This window comes from Chanodichthys erythropterus, chromosome 11, assembly GCF_024489055.1.
Source record: "Chanodichthys erythropterus isolate Z2021 chromosome 11, ASM2448905v1, whole genome shotgun sequence".
Lineage (NCBI taxonomy): Eukaryota > Metazoa > Chordata > Actinopteri > Cypriniformes > Xenocyprididae > Chanodichthys > Chanodichthys erythropterus.
The window spans coordinates 33,247,567-33,265,873 of record NC_090231.1 but is presented as its reverse complement, the minus strand read 5'-3'; the positions used below and the strand labels follow the sequence as shown (position 1 = coordinate 33,265,873).

Genomic DNA, 18,307 nt, shown 5'->3' with positions numbered 1-18,307 from the left:
AAAAAGCTGTAGAAAAGTGTTTCATTTGAAAAATACATTTTTTACCCTTTTTGCAGGTTTTGGGTGCACTGCACAAAATAAGGACATGGATTGCACTTTTAAATAAAAATAAATCAAATTAAATAGAATAAATAAAGCTTCGATTTTTAAGATTTTAATATTATTCAAAGTCAGGGAATATAATGCCTCACTTACAGTTTTTTTCTCCCTGGACAAAATTACCTATCATGTATTTAAAGTGAACCACAGTAGAGCCAATCCCCAAATATGATAGTGTTGTAAATAACTGCCCTGCCCAGTTACTACCCCGCTCTTCTGTCATTGTAAGGGCACCAAATGTATGCTTGGCACAGTCAGCATGTCACCATGGTTACTGAGACTCAGGAGTATAGGCATAGGACAAAAAGCTCAATGGTACAATTGGTAGTCCAGTGCCACTTGGATACGCTGGCATGCGGCCCAGAGAGGGAGTAGAGAGGTATGTGGGCTACTACTGTACAAATGGGGTGGCACCCAAACAGTAGCCTGAAATTTACAGAAATCTCACCACAATATATTGAAGGTCTGGTTTTGCTTGGCTTATTTTCCTGGACTCCAAAAAAAGTTTTAGCAAGAACCATTGATGTGGCTAAAAATATGATTCTTGTTGGCTTGAATGGTATCCAGCTCTCTCTAGCTCTCTCTCACTCTCTTTTCTCCCTGGGAACAAGCAATTGCTTGTTATTATTTATACTAACATTTCCTCACTTAGAAGCTGAGGCATATTTGAAGTTTATGGGAAATGCTTTGCAAGAAACAATGAATATTGCATTTTATACGACAGTGTCAATCCTTGAATCTGATTGGCTGAGCAGTCTTCCAAGACTGCTGATATTTAGTCCTAAAACAATGGGGCTTTTTTTCACTCTGCTTGTCTAATATTTGTATTGTCAGTGTATGTTTTAGAGGTGGGGATTATCAGTATATTTCTGCAGGTTAAATCTGTAGTAAAATAGCAAAATGTCCACCAGGCCAATGGTTCTCGACCAAGGGCCCAGGGGAAACTAGGTGCCCTCAGCAAACTTTCAAGGGGGTCTCAGGATGACTTGGAATTTAACTTTTTTATTAATATCTTAAAATATTAGAACTCTAATCTAAATTAAAATTCTATATATATATATATATATATATATATATATATATATAAGATCAAGATATAAACAGAAATGATCATAATCTGCCCCATATTTCTTCTGGAATCATGATGTTTTAATGGATTGTGGTTAATTAATTTAAAGGGTTAGTTCACCTAAAAATGAAAATGATGTCATTAATGACTCACCCTCATGTCGTTCCAAACCCGTAAGACCTCCGTTCATCTTCAGAACACAGTTTAAGATATTTTAGATTCAGTTCGAGAGCTTTCTGTCCCTCCATTGATCCATGTCCAGAAAGGTAATAATCGCGTCACTGTCCGGAGCAGAAGGGGGCGGTAATGCACCAATAAGCTGGATGCCAACCGCCGTGGAGTGAAAGCGGATATACAACAGACCCGGAAGAGAAGACAATGCTGAATAAAGTCGTAGTTTTTGTTATTTTTGGACCAAAATCTATTTTAGATGCTTCAAAAACTTCTAACTAAACCACTGATGTCACATGGACTACTTTGATGATGTTTTTATTACCTTTCTGAACATGGACAGTATACCGTACATACATTTTCAATGGAGGGACAGAAAGCTCTCGGACTAAATCTAAAATATCTTGTGTTCCGAAGATGAAGGGTTTGGAATGGCATGAGGGTGAGTCATTAATGACATAATTTTCATTTTTGGGTGAACTAACCCTTTAATGTATGGACACTCCCAGTTTCTGTTAATACAAAGTTTGAAAACAAGCAGGATTTTCATAATTGCAGCAGAAATACTGGAAATATAGGCCTATAACCTATAAGGAAGCTCTTTGACAACCACTGACCTTAATGATTCCTGATTCAGGAATGAAACACTACTGCGTGTTGCCCCAAAAACACAATGATTAATTCTGCTGTGGCTTCATTTGGAATGATTTCAGAGCAAAAATAAATGAAGTAACTGACATTATTGTCTAAATGTAAAGGAGCTGTCACATTTAATGTTGTTTGGTGAATTTTTATCAACTCTTCGTTATGTATCCACATGATTGGGAATTTTGCATGGGAGCGGAAGAGGACAGGACTAACAGAAAGTTACTTGTGAAACAGTTATGTTCTGTTTTATTATCTTGGTGTTTTGGTTTTCCAGGTTTGCCTACCTGTGTTCCCTATTAGTTTCCCTAGTTGTTAATAAGTTCCCACACCTGTTTTGTTTGACATTGATTACTCTCTTCATGTATTTAAGTCCTGTGTTTCCTTAGTTTTTAGTTTTTTTTTTTTAGTTTTTTTTTTGGTAACATTTTTCATCAATGTTAACATGGTTGTGTTTACGCTATCTCCTGTGATCTCCTTAGTGTTCTGGTCTGGTATTTGTTCTCTACACCTTTCGTCATGTGCTTCACCACAACCAACCGTTTTGAAAGTGACAATTCTTTGCAAGTTGAGTTTTATACATAGCTATATTATTGACGATAATAAAACCTTTTTGTTCAAGAAAATCTTTGCAGAAATTTCACTAATGTGACCACACCTTAAGTCATCATATATTAACTCCTTGCTTATTGAGTTATTGTATAAAATAAATAACACTTGCTCAGTCGTGCCAGGTCTGAAAATCACCTGAGGAATGAGGTCGGTATTTAGAACAACAGAACTTTGATCACTCTGAATGGCATAAAGACACAAAAGACCAACTCTTAACCTGTTTAAGTGAGAATAAGAGAGAAAGAAAGAGTTGAGATATTTGGACAAAAGCAGAGTGGGAGCGGCTGACAGCAGAGGGACAGCAGCAGTTCTGTCTCCTCCTCAGGCAAACCACTCATTAGACACACAAAACCTGGCTGTGTCCAGCCCTTCCCATTAACAATGTACACAGCTCAGTGGAGATCCACCCTCAAAGGGATTTTACCTCCTCGATAGCCTGTCCATCAATACTAGACCCACTATACTCGAATAAATCTACATAGACTTAAATCCATCCGTTCTAGGTTTGCATAAAAATGCATCACAAAGATGCCATTGATGGAACCATGAACATGACCCTATTTTCCCGTATAGTGAAGAAGTGGAGGACAGTGGTTAAATAGAGAGGGAACTCTCATCAAAATGAGCATAAAAGTGGATTTTAAATGCTCGTAAAGGAGTGCATGCTAGAGACAGGAGGAATCCGTCCAGTGCGGCTGACCACCGTGCCATCATGAACATCCCATAAATGGGAGCGTTGTTAGCCAGCGGGAGGGAAACCCTTTCCCAGAGTACACTTATCTACATTTGGACTCTCTACTGAATGTCATTAACACACTGCTCCTAACAAAACCTGTGAAGAGTATAGTCCGACTTAACCTGATGAATATTCATCAATGGGTATATGGAGGGGGAGGAGGGGGGCTAAAGGGAAGAGAAAGACGGCAGAATGGCAGAGGAAGAAAAATGGCGAGGAGGGAAGGGACGAGATTGAGGTGTATAAAGGTTGTAGTGTAGAGACATAAACAACAAAATCTGGATGCAAAATAGAGCCCAAGATGAGACGTGTCAGCACACAATAGATGAAAATGAGACACACAGAGCTTCAAAAACTCTGAAGGTTTCCGTTTTAAGAACTGGTATTTAGGAAGATAAAATTATTTATAATAATATAAATAAATAAGTGAAAATAATCAAAGCAGAAGGGGACCATTATAGGGGGAGGACAGATGAGTTACAGACAAGGACAGGACAGGACAGGACAGGAAAGGACAGGAAGTTTAAAGGACGCTAACAGAAAAAAAATATGAATAAGAGAAAAAGAAAGATTCAGTATAACAGATTCAGAAGAAGAAAGCAACTAATAAAAATTTTGCTGGATAGGCGTTCCTGAAAAAAAAAAAAAAAGAATATTTGACTTTTTTTGTTATATGTTTTCTCTTTTCATCTTTTATTTATTATACATAGAAGCATGTGACCACAAGTAGATTACTGTTCAAAAGTTTGGGGTTAATACGTTTTTATTTAATCAGCAAGGAGACATTAAATTACAAAAAAATTATTACAAAAAAATGTTCAACTACAAATAAATGCTGTTCTTAACTTTCTATTCATCAAAACCTCCTGAATATAAATATATATATATATATATATATATATATATATATATATATATATAGTGGTTTGGACAAAAATATTAATCAGCACAACGGTTTTCCACAATGATAATAATAAAATGCTTCTTGAGCAGCAAATCAGCATATTAGAATGATTTCTGAAGGTTCATGTGACATTGGAGTAAGGGCTGCTAAAAAATTCAGCTTTGCCACCACAGGAATAAATTACATTTTAAAATATATTCAAATAGAACACACATTTTAAATTGTAATATTTCATAAATGTACCGTATTTTTTATTAAATAAATGTAGCCTTGGTGGTGCACTTGAAATACTTTATTCAAAAACATAGGGAAAAAAAAAAAGTTTCACACCCCCAAACTTTTGCTCAGTAGGCCAGTATACATTTGTCATGGCTATAAGACAGCCCACTGGAGGAGAGCGAATAGGAGAGACCACTGACATCACCTGCAGTTCAGTGACAGGATATTAAGGACAGTGAAGACTCTTGTGTGCTTGACAACTGACACACACACACACACACACAAAAAAAGACTCTCCATGTGTAACTCACTAGGTCAAAATCAGCTGACTTAACTGGTTTCTTGCAAACTAGACATTGGAAACCGATTGGCATGTCACTCCTTCCCCTCTTTAGGATAGGCACTCTTGTATCAGTGAGTCAAGCTGGCCTTTTGTCCTGGAGAAGATATGAAATCTGTCATCTGAGCTTTAAAAGAGATAACAGAGATGTCATCGCTGAGCATGGTACATATTTGAAAAGTGCTTATTAAAATGAATGATAGATGTCATGTGAATGCGATAAGGGGGTTCTCTTTGCTTAAAAATGCATCGACAAGCATTGAGTCGGGGAGAAAGTGGATACACAGCCCCCTACAGACGATACTACCAAAATGCACATATAACAAACATCTCTGACACCATTAACAACATGTCTTTAGATTTGATGTTAGAAGACAGCAGACATTGTCTGGATGACTGTTTAGCATCATAATAATGCAGTATGATGTATTAATTAGCCTATTTAGTAATAGTATTTAGCATTTTGTAGTCATTCTATGATAACTAACTGTTGCAAACAATATTAAAAAATGGAGATATACTTGACTAAGATTAGTTTCATTCTAATAAGACTAAAATAGGAATGTGCTTTTGAAGAAATTGTAATTTTTGCATGCTGATGTCATTACCACCATTTACAAATAATGCCAGAGAACTGTCACAACAGATGAATCATTTATAACTTAAGTTTTTTAATAATAAAAATAATTAAGTTGTGACATTCATGGAAGCATAATTATAGTCACACATTGTAACAGTTAGTGTAGAGGAAATACAATTTAATATTATTCTTGTAACTTAATGTCTTGTACTATCATACATTGACTTCTTTCAGAGCACTTCAGTCCTCATAAGTGAACCTGATTTCATCCTATTATATCACTGAGCAGAAACAAAGGTGGACTGGAAACAATCAATCCCAAAGTATGGACCTTTCACATCAACAAAGAAGAATGTAAATCTTGTAAAAGTTTCACATTTTTGCTGTTGGATGAATTGAAATTATGCCACAAATGCAGTCGATTGAGCTTAACTTGACATATTCCTTCAAAATAAAGTGTATTCTTTAGTATTAATTTCCGTCAAATTATTTTGAATGAAACGCAGACCTGAAACACTTTGACAACGAAATGGTTATCGTAAAGGGAAATCAGATCACTCTCTTTGGCAATAAACATGTTTAATTATTTTCTTTTTAGTAAGTGCTTGGGCAGTACAGCAAAAGCATTTTTAAAATGCTAAAAGGGGCTATAATCAACTGGGTACAGTACATACATCAGCAAAACATATTCTCTTAGGGATCCACCAAGAAGCACAAGACCAACACAGAGATCAAAACAATAATAAAAAGATGGGAAAAAAGATATATAAATAACTCTGTAATAACTAAAAGACTTTTACAAGACAAAAGAGAACATTAAGCAAGTTAGATATCAACAGTTTCACAATGCTGGATACTCGCACACTGTCATATTGGCATAAAAAACCCTGAGTAACCTATGAGATAAAGTCACAAAATAAATTATTCAGTCAACTTTGGAGTGTGATGTTGTATCTCAAAAAACGGCCTTGAGAATGTAATCACATAAAACATGTGACTTTCAGGACATGTAATCATCTGCAGTTCACTCAGAATTCAGTGACCATTGGCAGTGGACTTTCGCCCTATCGTCTTTGACTACTACATATCTAAATTGAGCAATTCCAGCATTATGGATATAACTTATATTTAGGTACATATAAACAAAATTAGACTGCATCAATTAAGTATATAGGTACTTAAAGTAGTGGAGTGCAGGGATTCATTTTTTTTTTTTTTTTTTTTTTTTTTTTTAATTATGATCTTCAACAGAAAGATAAAAATGTCAGTAAAGAAGCCGGATATGATTAAACACAACTACTTGATGCCTGCAAGGTATCATCGATACATTAGTTGGTTTGGTTAGCTAGCTAGCAACTGTCCACACATTTCCATAAATAAATAACTGCATAAACATGCTGTTTTGTTCAAAAAGTACATAAATAGATATATGCTGTGTAAAAAAAGGTTATGCCCATGACACAGAACACTTCAAAATTGAGAAAAGAAACTATTTGTTAAATACAAACAACCTTGACAAAGGTTACATGTGCACAGGAAGTTAGAATACAATCCCATTTATTTCAATACAGGTTTAAAATTTCACCTGTGTGAATGTGAAGACACAATGCTTGCAAGTTAAACAAAAATGCAAGACTGTGTATGTCAACTTTTTTTTTTTTTTTTGGCTATGCAACAGCATGTCTGAAGTCATTATGTCTGTAAATGACTAAATCATAAATTAAAAAATAGTTTTATGAAATATATATAAATTATTCACTCTGAGGCAGACTGTAATGTGGAATTGCCCAATTTATCTATACTGTTTGTTGTTATAGCAAGTGAAATTTAAAGTAAGCTAATTCTGCTGGATTAAACAAAAAAAAAAAAAAAAATTGTTTTCCAATGTACTGCATCATCATGTTTTGTTTTGTTGGACGGTGTGCTCGGCAGAGATTGTATGCAGCACTACAGAGCTGATGGGGTTTGACAGTGGCAGGATCGCTCCAAACTACTGTTGTTTGCACTCTGCAGGCTGAGGATCCCCGGGCTAGAAAAGAGATAAAAGATAGGGACGGAGGAGAAACAGAGAATTTTTTATTCAATAACTTAATACGGTATCTGTAAGTTGAGGCAGGAAGAGTGCAGGAGAAAGAGAAAGGGAGATATATCTTCATCACAGAAGAGTGGCTAATGAAAGCACATTTACACTGACACATCTCTCTAGGCATCTGTAGGATCAACAATGTGAATGCAGTCATTAATTAAGATAAAAGTGTGAGGGAATCTAAAGTGAATCACCACTCTTTTGTATTGCAGATACATCACTATCACTAAATGGGAGAAAGCGTGTTTCACCACAGCCCGATCCACCGGAAGAAAATGTGTTGTCTGAAGCAGTTGTTTTGCTTTACGGGTCCAATGATAAATATCCCTTCAAAAAAACTCAAAACTTCCTCTCCCATGCAGGGAGACCACTAATAAGCTGCTAAAACTCATTCTGAAATCCTTCAGTTTCTGTCTCTATAAGCCTAAAATATTAACATGACCACCCACATTTACACAACATTCACTTGGTCCATCCAGTCATGGTGAAGTGACTGAAATGGTTATAACTAACATTATAAGTGGACCATAGGTTTAAAAAAAAAAAAAAAAAGAATGTACACTACTGTTCAAGATAATGTTAAGCTAATGATTTTAAAGTTTCTTAAGCTCACAAAGTCTGCATTTATTTGATCAAAAATACAGTAAAAACTGTAATATTGTTAAATATTATTACAATTTTAAATAACTGTTTTCAATATTATTGCATTTTAAAGTGTAATTTATTACTATGAGCTACCATTACTCCAGTCTCCTGTGTCACATGATCAAAGTCCATTTCAAGCAAGTCATTTCACTCGGCGGCCATCTTTGAAATGCCTCTCGGACAGCTATTTTAGTCATGCAAGTGCGGCTCCATAGCAGCTCAATAGCAATTGGTGCATCTAAAGACACAATGACTTTAGCAATTGACTCTTTTATTTAGAAGGCTGGCTTATTCTGCCATATTGCATGTAGCATTTTCTCCAATTCATAGTAATACGAGTGGCACCATATTTGTATATATCAAGTCTTTGACATCCTTCAGAAATCATTCTAATATGCTGATTTGGTGCTTAAGAAAAAAAAAAATCTGAATCCCAAACATTTGAACAGTAGTGTATGATATGATCCCTTTAATATAAGACATAAGAAACACCAAAACTGAAGCACTGGAGGGTCAAATGTCAGCTTAGACCTCAAGTCAGTGCTTTGTGGTATAGTATCACCTTGAATAGGTGGATGTGAAATAAGTTATAGCAAGATATTATGGTATTCAAAAAAGGATGGCACAAATCTGAGCTGGAAATGTTCTTGATCTACTAAAAACCATCAAAAAGTATTAAGCAAGATCGTGGGGAAAAAAAAAGACTACATGGTATACATGGAGCAAAATGGATGGAAGGACATTGTCCCAAATTCTCTAATACAGCAGTAATATATTGTCCTCTTCTCTGTTCTTTTACAGTCATGTTTGGGCAAGGCCTTAATAATATGATATGAAATGAGTGGCTAAATATTATGTTACAGGGTTGCTGTGGGGATGGGATAGCAGACGTAAAAAGAGGGATGAGGCCGAGGGGGATATGAAGGCAAAAGGTTAAAATGGACTCATGACATTTCTCTCTTACCTAGAAATGTATGAGGTGAGAATGACTTATGCCTGTCACTAGGGCAGAACAGGAGGTAGAAAACAACCACAATCATCATTAATCATCAAACATGCAAATAGACCAAAGAAAAAACAGAACAGAAAATTAAGTTACAGAGAGTGAGGAATGCTGAACAAAGAGACAATGCAGCAATTCCTTTTCAAATTCAACTAATTCAGATCAAGTTATAATCTAAATCCGAACTGACCTTGGAATCTCCCTCCTCTTCATCGTCCTCATCGTCCTCATCTTGGTCCTATTTCACAAAACATCTTTTATTTAGTTGTGAAGTTTTATAAAATACTGATTGCTCTATTTATCTTCAACACCATGTATATGGTGAACTCACCTCCTCTTCACCCTCATCCAGTTCCTCCTCCTCAAACTGCATCGGCAGACACAAACAAATGAATGAATGAATGTATATTATAAATGAATGCACACTGGAACTACTCTGCGGAACCACAGACATCGTAAGACAAGAAACCGTTGTTTGAAAATACGCACACTTTCATCATCCTCCAGAGCTTCTCCTGTGAAATACAAAACTGCTCTCGGAACGATTCTTTCCCTGAAGAAATGACCAATTTCAAAATCTGTGGCTAAGGTGTACTCTGAATCCTCATCCTGTTGAACACAAAGGAATTATATCAACTGCTCAGATCAACTGAAAAAATAAGTCTATATTATTATATCTAGACCTCTGGAATGATTCTCTAAATTTTCAAAGTAAACTAACCAGAAGGCATGATAAGGCAGGCAACATCATATTTTTCTGACTAAAAAACCCTCAATTCACATATAATTGGTATCACACAAACTAAATGCCTAGATAAAACTAAACAGGATGAGCTAAAGCCAGAAAGAATAAAGAATAAAGAAACAAAATACTCACCAATTCTTTATCTGGTGAAACTAAAACAGAAAAAAATATATATATATATATTGGTGACTTCATGTGATTGAAAAAAGTAAACCTGCAGTATGTAAAACATCTGAAACATCTAAAAATCTACAGAATATAAATATTAATCTGAAAATTACTTAATGCAAACCACCGGCTCACTGGAACAATGTGTACAATCAAAATTTAAGAGGGCTTAAATACAGCAGGTTGTATGAAACTCTATGGCCTGGTTTCACAGACAAGGTTTAGATTAAGATTACTCTAGCTTGAACTAAATTACTCTTTTCTTAGAATTCAACTTGATTACTCTTAGTTCAATTAGGGCATTTAAGTAACTTTTTTAAAAACATGCCTTAGAAAAAAAAAAAAAAACATTACTGGTGTGCTTCTTGAGACAAAACAATGGTAGACATATTTTAAGATTTCAGTTAAAACAGCTCAAACATGCATTTTAGTCTGGGACTCAGCTTAAGCCTTAACTGTGAAACCGGGGATATAGCTGTAAATAATGTTAATTCAGAATAAAGAAAAAATGGGATATAACAAGGAACCTAAAGAAACAGTAACACCTAAACTAAACTCAGTTAAAGAACCATATTGAAACTTATCGTGACATCACACAGTGGTGATCATATTTACTTCCTCTGCCTTATGCCTCACCGCAAAATGACATCATCACGGTGTGGCTGCCGCGTGCGTTAAATGCAAGGGACCCCATTTTGCGTAGCAGAGCAGGAATGTCTATACTGGCAAATTTATGAATCCAAAGAAGCTTGATGTGAAGTTCAAACTCCATCAGGTGCTTTTTCACACTTTGTGGCCCTTTTTGAGTCTAAGGCTCTTTATTTTTTATTGTATGTAAAGTTTATTTTGTTGTATATAAAGTTTATTATTTAAATTTAGAATTCATTTAGATGCCATTTAAAACAATTTGCTTAAAGTTGTTTTGTATATATAGTTTGATTAAAAAAACAAATGCTGAAGATTTTTTGTGGCGTAATTGAACAAATTTAATAATTGATGATCTTTAAAATGGAACTGAATCAACACTGAACTGACTTCAGCTAAACAATGACACTTTTTCCTATTAGAGCTGTTTACAGCCGAACACTGTTTGCATCACTGATTCATTATTCTCCTGTTTATCCCTGTAAAGCTGCTTTGAAACAATCTGCATTGTATAAAGTGCTATAAAAATAAAGGTGACTTGACATAAAAAAAATAAAATAAAAAAAAACCTTTGTATAGATGGGTGAACATAATCACCTAATTTTGTAAATGTGACCAATTACGTTTGCATAAAGCACCCAGTTTAAACGTGTCTAAAATTTATATTTAAAATGATTAGTTTACTTTCAAATGAAAATTAGCCCAAGCTTTACTCACCCTCAAGCCATCCTAAATATCCATATTTAACAAGTTATGAAGTCAAATATCTAGCTTCCACCAGACTGCATTCCGTATTCAAATTACGAAGAAAGTGTAAACTGGTGTCGCGTCAGTTGAAAAGGGAAGGTATAGGATGTAGCGTAAGCTTTTTGAATGGCAAGAGTTTTACACTTGGATGGATATGGACTTTCTTCAGCTCATACTCTTGACCTCTGTTCACTGCAATTATAAAGCTTGGATGCATCAGGATATTTATTAAAATATCTCCGATTGTGTTCATCAGAAAGAAGAAAGTCATATACACCTAGGATGGCTTGAGGATGGGTAAAGCTTGGGCTAATTTTCATTTGAAAACAAGAGCAGAAATAAGCTTTTGTAATGAAAGTAAAGGTTCATGTTTAATAAAAATCAAAATGTAATGAAATTAGAAAATTCAATTTAGTTTTATAGATACATTTATCACAAGTAAAAATCTGAAGTTTTACTGGGTTTTACATGATTCTTTGGTAGTGTGGGTTTAGTGAAGTGTACTAAAAACAATTTTCATGTGTGCCTTCCAAACTGACCCACAACCTAATCAGTGTATACATAAAGAAATTGATTCATTCAGCAACTCCTTGTGAGATGCCATGCTTTGAGTGTTAAACGGCAAACTACTTCTCACCGCTGCTTTCTGATGGTTTAGAGGACAATTACTCCGAGTCGCCTCATCATTTCAAAGAATAGTACAAAGGCAAACATGTCAAGTTTAAACGCCTCGTCCATTCGGGGAGAAGCACGTGCAGTCAGCGGAGGCTCGCTGTGTTTATACAGTGCAGTACACCTTACACAGTACACCTTAACATACTGGTCTCATTTTCTTGTTATTAGCATTCATAAAAGTTCACATGCACATCTGACATATTGCATACCTTTAATAGGGTTGAAAAAGTTGAAAAAGGAGTCATTGGGCACTTGTTTGGTGATGACCCTCGCTGTCCCTCTGCCTTTGTGCTTCTGCTTCTTCTTGATTGTTTTAACCGTCACATCTTTGCCCTTGTGCCAATCAATTTCACACCTGCCAACAGGAGAAATCATGAATAATGAAAAAGTGTGAAAGTCTGTTGAAGATCCGAGCCAGTAATGTTTGAGATGACTAACTGCTCACCCCTCGCAGTCGATGATTTCTGGTCCCTCGAATGAAAATGGATCATCTGCATCTGGCTCCGACTTCATTTTGTAAACTTTTGTGAGGACTGTGTTGGTGAAGTATTCATTGGGTTCAAAATGGAACTCTAATGTGAAGCTCTGTTTAAAAAAAAAAAAAAAAAAAAAAAAAGATATATTCTGATTTTCCAGCAGTTAGCAATATGACAAAATGTCATATGACAAAAAACACATCTAGAACATCATGTTCACAGGGTTCAATATAAAATCATCATAAACCTTTAAATTATTGTCTTTACCATAGGCTGATCAGGACCAGAAAATATCACTTTAATATCTTGAAGATGTTTAAGAATTGGTTCATCATGCTCCTGTTGAGAAAGAGCACAAGCTTTATTTTCATTTTAAATGTGCTGGGAAAAAAGGTGTTTGAATATTACCATGTCTTTTTCATGAAACTGTATTAATATTAGTATTCACATTCATAATATTAAGTTGTATATTGTCTTTCCAAGGTTACAGGGCGAGAGCAAACATTAAATAATCATTAATCAGAATAGAACAGAGAATTCAGAGAAGGTTTCTGTTGAATATCTGATGTTCTGCTGGTTCACCTGCAGCATATCGCTCAACATGTCCACACTCCGGAATATGGTGAGCCAGAACTCTGGAATTCCCTTGGGTTTCTCCTCATTAGAATCTTCTATCTTTTCCTCTATTGCCACTTTATTCTTCAGATCTTCCTGAAAAAGAAAAGTCTGCCTTGGAGAACTGCTCTTCTGTCAGTATCAGGTCTGATTTGAATGTAAGTGGACAGATAATAATCACTGCTAATGCTGCTTCATCCTCATGGTCACTCTGCCATTCACACTCCTCATCAGTTGGTTCCACTTCTCCAGAGACGATGTTTCTTCTCTAGAAACACAGAAAAAGCTCACAGAATATCATATTACCCAGGCAGACAAATGAACGTTTGCATTCAGTTCAAGAGATTTTCTGTGCTTTAGAGCCTACAGGACACTGAGGAAGATTGTTCGGCAATAGCAGGCCAACATTTATTTTGTAATTGTTTTTCTGTCTGTCATACACAAAATATATTCTTATGTAATACATAGTTATGCATTATAATATAATAAAAGAATTATATATAGGGCCATCACAATTCCTAGATTAAATTCGAGTACTCGGTTTTAAAAAATCCTTGATTGCAATTTACCTGTGTCAAGTAACCTGCAAATTACCGGAAGTGGCGCATTCCACAGACGAGAATCCATCAACCACATTATTAGACCGTTTTTTAAGGCTACACCATGTATTAAAACCATTAAAAACCATATTATAGCCTAGTGCTATTGTGAATTCACAAAGGCTGTGATTCACTTTACAATTAGGTTCATTAGTTAGTGTATTAACTAACATGAACTAACCATGAACAATACATTTTTTACTGCATTTACTAATCTTCATTAATGTTAGTTAATGAAAATACAGTTTTTCATTGTTTGTTCATGTTAGTTCACAGTGCATTTACTAATGTTAACAAGATTTTAATAATGTATTAGTAAATGTAGTAAATTAGTAACAAAGATTAATAAATGCTGTGTAAGTGCAGTTCATTATTAGTTCATGTTAACTAATGTAGTTAACTAATGTTAACTAATGAACTTATGCAAATTGGGAGGAAAAAAGATTTAATTTTCAAAAAAAAGTAAAAAACTATTAAATGCTCGACAAGTATGCGATACCAGAAATTGCAAAATTAAGGCATGACTAATGGACAGCAAAATGCTCGTTGGTTCAGCAGGGTAATACAAAAACAGACCACAAAGAAAAAAGACACATTTACTGCAAAAAAAAAAAAGAAAGAAAAAGAAGAATTAGGTGTGAAACCATCAGGAACCCTTTAGTCTCCAGTGCCACCATTTTCCAGAATGACAAACTACCTGGAGTCTCCAGAAGCACAAGGAGTCAGGATCTCAGAGACTTAAAAAATATGATCCACATTTAATAAGAATCTGTCTATAAAACCTTCAGACAGATAGGTTGTCTATAAACAGTCTGTGTGTTTCACAAGTGTGGGTAATATTTTTAAGATTCTTTACCATAGCAAAGTCTCTGAGACTTTCATTGCGATTTCAAAATAAAAGTTTAAACCCTTGGTCTGAGTTAGCATGTTTTGATGTCCATATTCAATTACAGTGGCCGTAGCATATCTATCATAAAGAAGTTGCCAAATATTAAAGTTCATGTGAACATTTGAATTAAATGTCATTTGACCAGTATAAAAGAGGGATTTGATCTGTTGTAAAGTGTAACAACACCAGAACGTTGGTGCTCTTTGCAGGCATTTGATATAATACATAATGTACATGAGTTGATTCTTCTGTTCTTCTATAAAACCATACGAGTCTGCTTTTGATATTTTGAACCAAATATTATTTCCTTATTGTTATTATATATGTTTTTTTAGTCATTTTAAAGATTATTGTTTGTTTAGGTCTATTTTTATTACCACAAAAATATCTGATTACTCATCAAAATAATAAACCTATTACTCGATTACCAAGATAATCATTAGTGTCAGCCCTAATATATTATATATATATATATATATATATATATATATATATATATATATATATATATATATATATATATATATATATATATATCACACACACAATAATACATGCACACACAAACTCACTTTGTCAAATATTGGCTGATAAAGAGCGCTATACTTTCTCTCCAGCTCATGCACCTCCTTGTAAAACTTGGCTTCGATGTGCGTGCTGTTGACCTGAAGATTCTTTAAGGCATTGACTCTTCTTTTCACAGACTTTGGTAAGCTGGACAGAAGTTGGGAGTGGAAGAGAAGACAGACATTGTGTGAGCAGATGGGTGTCCAGTAATGCACAGCTGGACCGGTGCATTTCCCTGCTCTCTGGGGTCAACAGATGGGTTTGAAGTATGAGTAAGAGATACAAGATCCCTGTTCAAACCACATCGCAAAGTGTGCTTAACCTCTGAGAACTCAAGTCAGAAGCTCCATGTAAACAGCAAAGACATTATAATAAGGTTGGTGCTGCAATTGCTGAATTTGTTTTAGTCAAAGTCGACTGCTTGACTCTCTACTCAGCCCCCTTTCCACAAGCCTTATGTTTGGTCTTGCAGTGACAAATGGATTATTGCTGTTTTGTGCAAATATTGTTGTCTGTGTCATCATTTTCATGACCACTACAGATACAGCCAAATTCAGGGAGCGAACTTAGCCTTCATGGGTGAGTGACCTCTCTCTGGGCATCCTCAAGCTGACTCAAACACACATACATGTATACACACACCATTAGGACTGCCTTCTGTGTGATAACTCAACATGCAGAGACAGATTTTAGGTGGCAGGCAGATGGCCTGACTAGAGTTTTCCCCCTTAGACAGACGGTTATATTACACTAGCAAGGTTGTCTCTCTATGTAACATTAGAAACAATGATAATGCAATGTGCAGTTTTAAAATTCCATGCAGGAAATACGAGACACATCCAGTGAGGAAATAGCTTTAGGAAACAATAAAAACATGATGCCATGACCAGGAAAAAAAAAACAATGGCGTACAGAAATGTTGTTTGCTCTGTTAGTCTCTTTGGTTCCCAAGTTATAAGTTTGGTTTGTAAGAAACAGCCTTAGTGTTTCACTGCCCATGTCTCGCTTACCTGTCCATGATGGAAGCACTATGTGAGACACTGTCTATTTTGTCCTGAAGAGCTGCCAATGCCTGTGGGTTCTGCATCGCCTGGTCGCTCACCTTACCTGAAAATAACATGCCATCACCAACATAAAAAAAAATGAATGCACTAAATCATTATTCATCGGTCATATGTCTCAAAGCATGTTTATTCTGCACACAGTACAGACATCCACTTTAAAGGAAGCATAAAATCATGTTCATCACAGTGAAACACACCACTATTCTTTCACATTTTATAGTTTATACTTCAATATTGCTCTCAGTAGGTCTGCAAAACTTCTTAAGAGATTGTACAAAACAATCTTTTCCATTAAATCATTGGCAGCAGTGATGTGTTGAAGCTTCATGAAACTTTTACACTGAAACATTATACTGGCTTTTGTCTGAGCAGCACCCGAATCAAAAAATAATTTACAAGACAGTCTGAGCAACGCACATGAAAACATTTTCTCTGCCAGCCCATAAATGTGTCAGTATTTCGAAATCTAAAAAGAATATATGAGGTACATCTCATCCAAAAAAAAAAAAAAAAAAAAAAAAAAAAAGTGAACTTGATAATAATCAAAGACAATACCAGGAATTGTTAGTTCCTTTACCTTTGGCTTCATTGTCAGCATCCATCTTGCTACCACAGCTCAAATATTCTATGAGAAACACAAAACATACAACTTGTCTAGAAGTACAGCTTGTTAAAGTATATTTTTGTCTGTTGGTTAAGACAAAACTACATATTTTAATTAACTTTACACTTATATTTGTTAAAAACAAAATGTATTAAAACAGGTGTTGTTGGGAACTGCACAACCAAAACAACATCGTAATGAACCTAAATGACCACAGTACAGAGTCAGAAGTTAATTATTTTTTAACCATGTGGCATCCATTTGTTTCAAAATGTTTTCTTCATATTCAGTGACTCGATTTTTTATTATTATTTAAAAAAGAAAAATGAAAACCACAAGCTACACATTTAACAAAATTTGGCATGGCAATTCCATAGTTAATGTTGTATCATTATTATATTGACTAAGTTAATGTTACTACAATAAAACCAATAACTTGGTATTATTATTAAGCCAATTATTATTATGACATCTATTAAAAATAACTTACTCTTGAGCATTATTAAAAAGATTTACAAAACGTCTTAGCTTGAAAGTTTTTTTTTTTTTTTTACATTTTTATTTATGATTTATTTTATTGATTTCTGATTTCTATTATGATTTTACTAATTTGGCGGAACCTTTTCTTTCCATAGTTAATGCTGGTAAGACAGAGCCAAATACTCCTTGTTTCAAAGAAACGATTAAATTGCAAAACTGTAATGATCAACATATAAAAAGGTACAAACAGATGCGTTTATGTTGACGCCCATCAGATACACACTGACACTCACGCTAGCAGCTAACACGCTAAACTAGCCGCATACAGATCATAACAGATTAAATCAGATCTCATAATCTCCACAAGCAGAGTTTAGCACATGTGATGATGGGGTCATAACAGAGACAGAGGGCGGACACTGGAAGATCTCCAAACGAACACTGTAGAGGGGTGAAGTGTAAATGTCACATCACTGGCTAGCAGGCTAATGGACCCTCACAAAAACACACTCCGTTTCTGAGTGTCTGCCACGGTAAACAGGTTACAGAATCAACTGCCTTGTACTGAAGCTGTAACAATTCACAATAGTGACTCGTAACTTTATCAAAACAAAGATGGCATGCAGTGAGAACACAAGCAGCACACAGATATGAGACATTTACAATCACGGTAATATAATCTATTCTGCTTGATATAAACTGGACATTCATAATATATCAGGTATTTTAAAGTAAAATGCCTCGTTTTGTTCAAACATTTTATTCAGGGAGATTGCTGTTCTTACCTGAATCAGCGGGTGTTATTCAGCTGTGGACTCGGCAGTAAAGCTGAAGCGCATTGGCCAGTAATACTCCGCCCCAGCGACAGTGATGTGTTGAACCATAGACTTGAACCGATTCTTTGACATGTATTGTTCGAGAGAA

The 18,307-nt window shown here is 35.2% G+C and overlaps 1 protein-coding gene across 2 annotated transcripts; it reads right to left on the bottom strand.

Annotated features, from left to right (window-relative positions):
- Window positions 1-6,579: 6,579 nt before the first annotated feature.
- Window positions 6,580-18,260, bottom strand: nap1l4b (nucleosome assembly protein 1-like 4b). 2 transcript variants are annotated; one of them, XM_067399483.1, is made up of 15 exons: window positions 18,169-18,260; window positions 16,877-16,924; window positions 16,246-16,342; window positions 15,241-15,382; window positions 13,362-13,448; window positions 13,148-13,276; window positions 12,833-12,904; window positions 12,535-12,674; window positions 12,299-12,444; window positions 9,987-10,006; window positions 9,599-9,718; window positions 9,441-9,476; window positions 9,300-9,347; window positions 9,071-9,108; window positions 6,580-7,404 (listed from the first exon to the last, which is right to left on the bottom strand). In XM_067399483.1, the coding sequence occupies exons 2-14, from the start codon at window positions 16,899-16,901 to the stop codon at window positions 9,106-9,108; spliced, it is 1,065 nt and encodes a 354-aa protein (XP_067255584.1). In that variant the 5' UTR covers window positions 16,902-16,924; window positions 18,169-18,260; the 3' UTR covers window positions 6,580-7,404; window positions 9,071-9,105. The 2 variants fall into 2 exon arrangements, with proteins under 2 accessions (XP_067255584.1, XP_067255583.1); XM_067399482.1 differs by lacking the exon at window positions 9,071-9,108.
- Window positions 18,261-18,307: the final 47 nt, after the last annotated feature.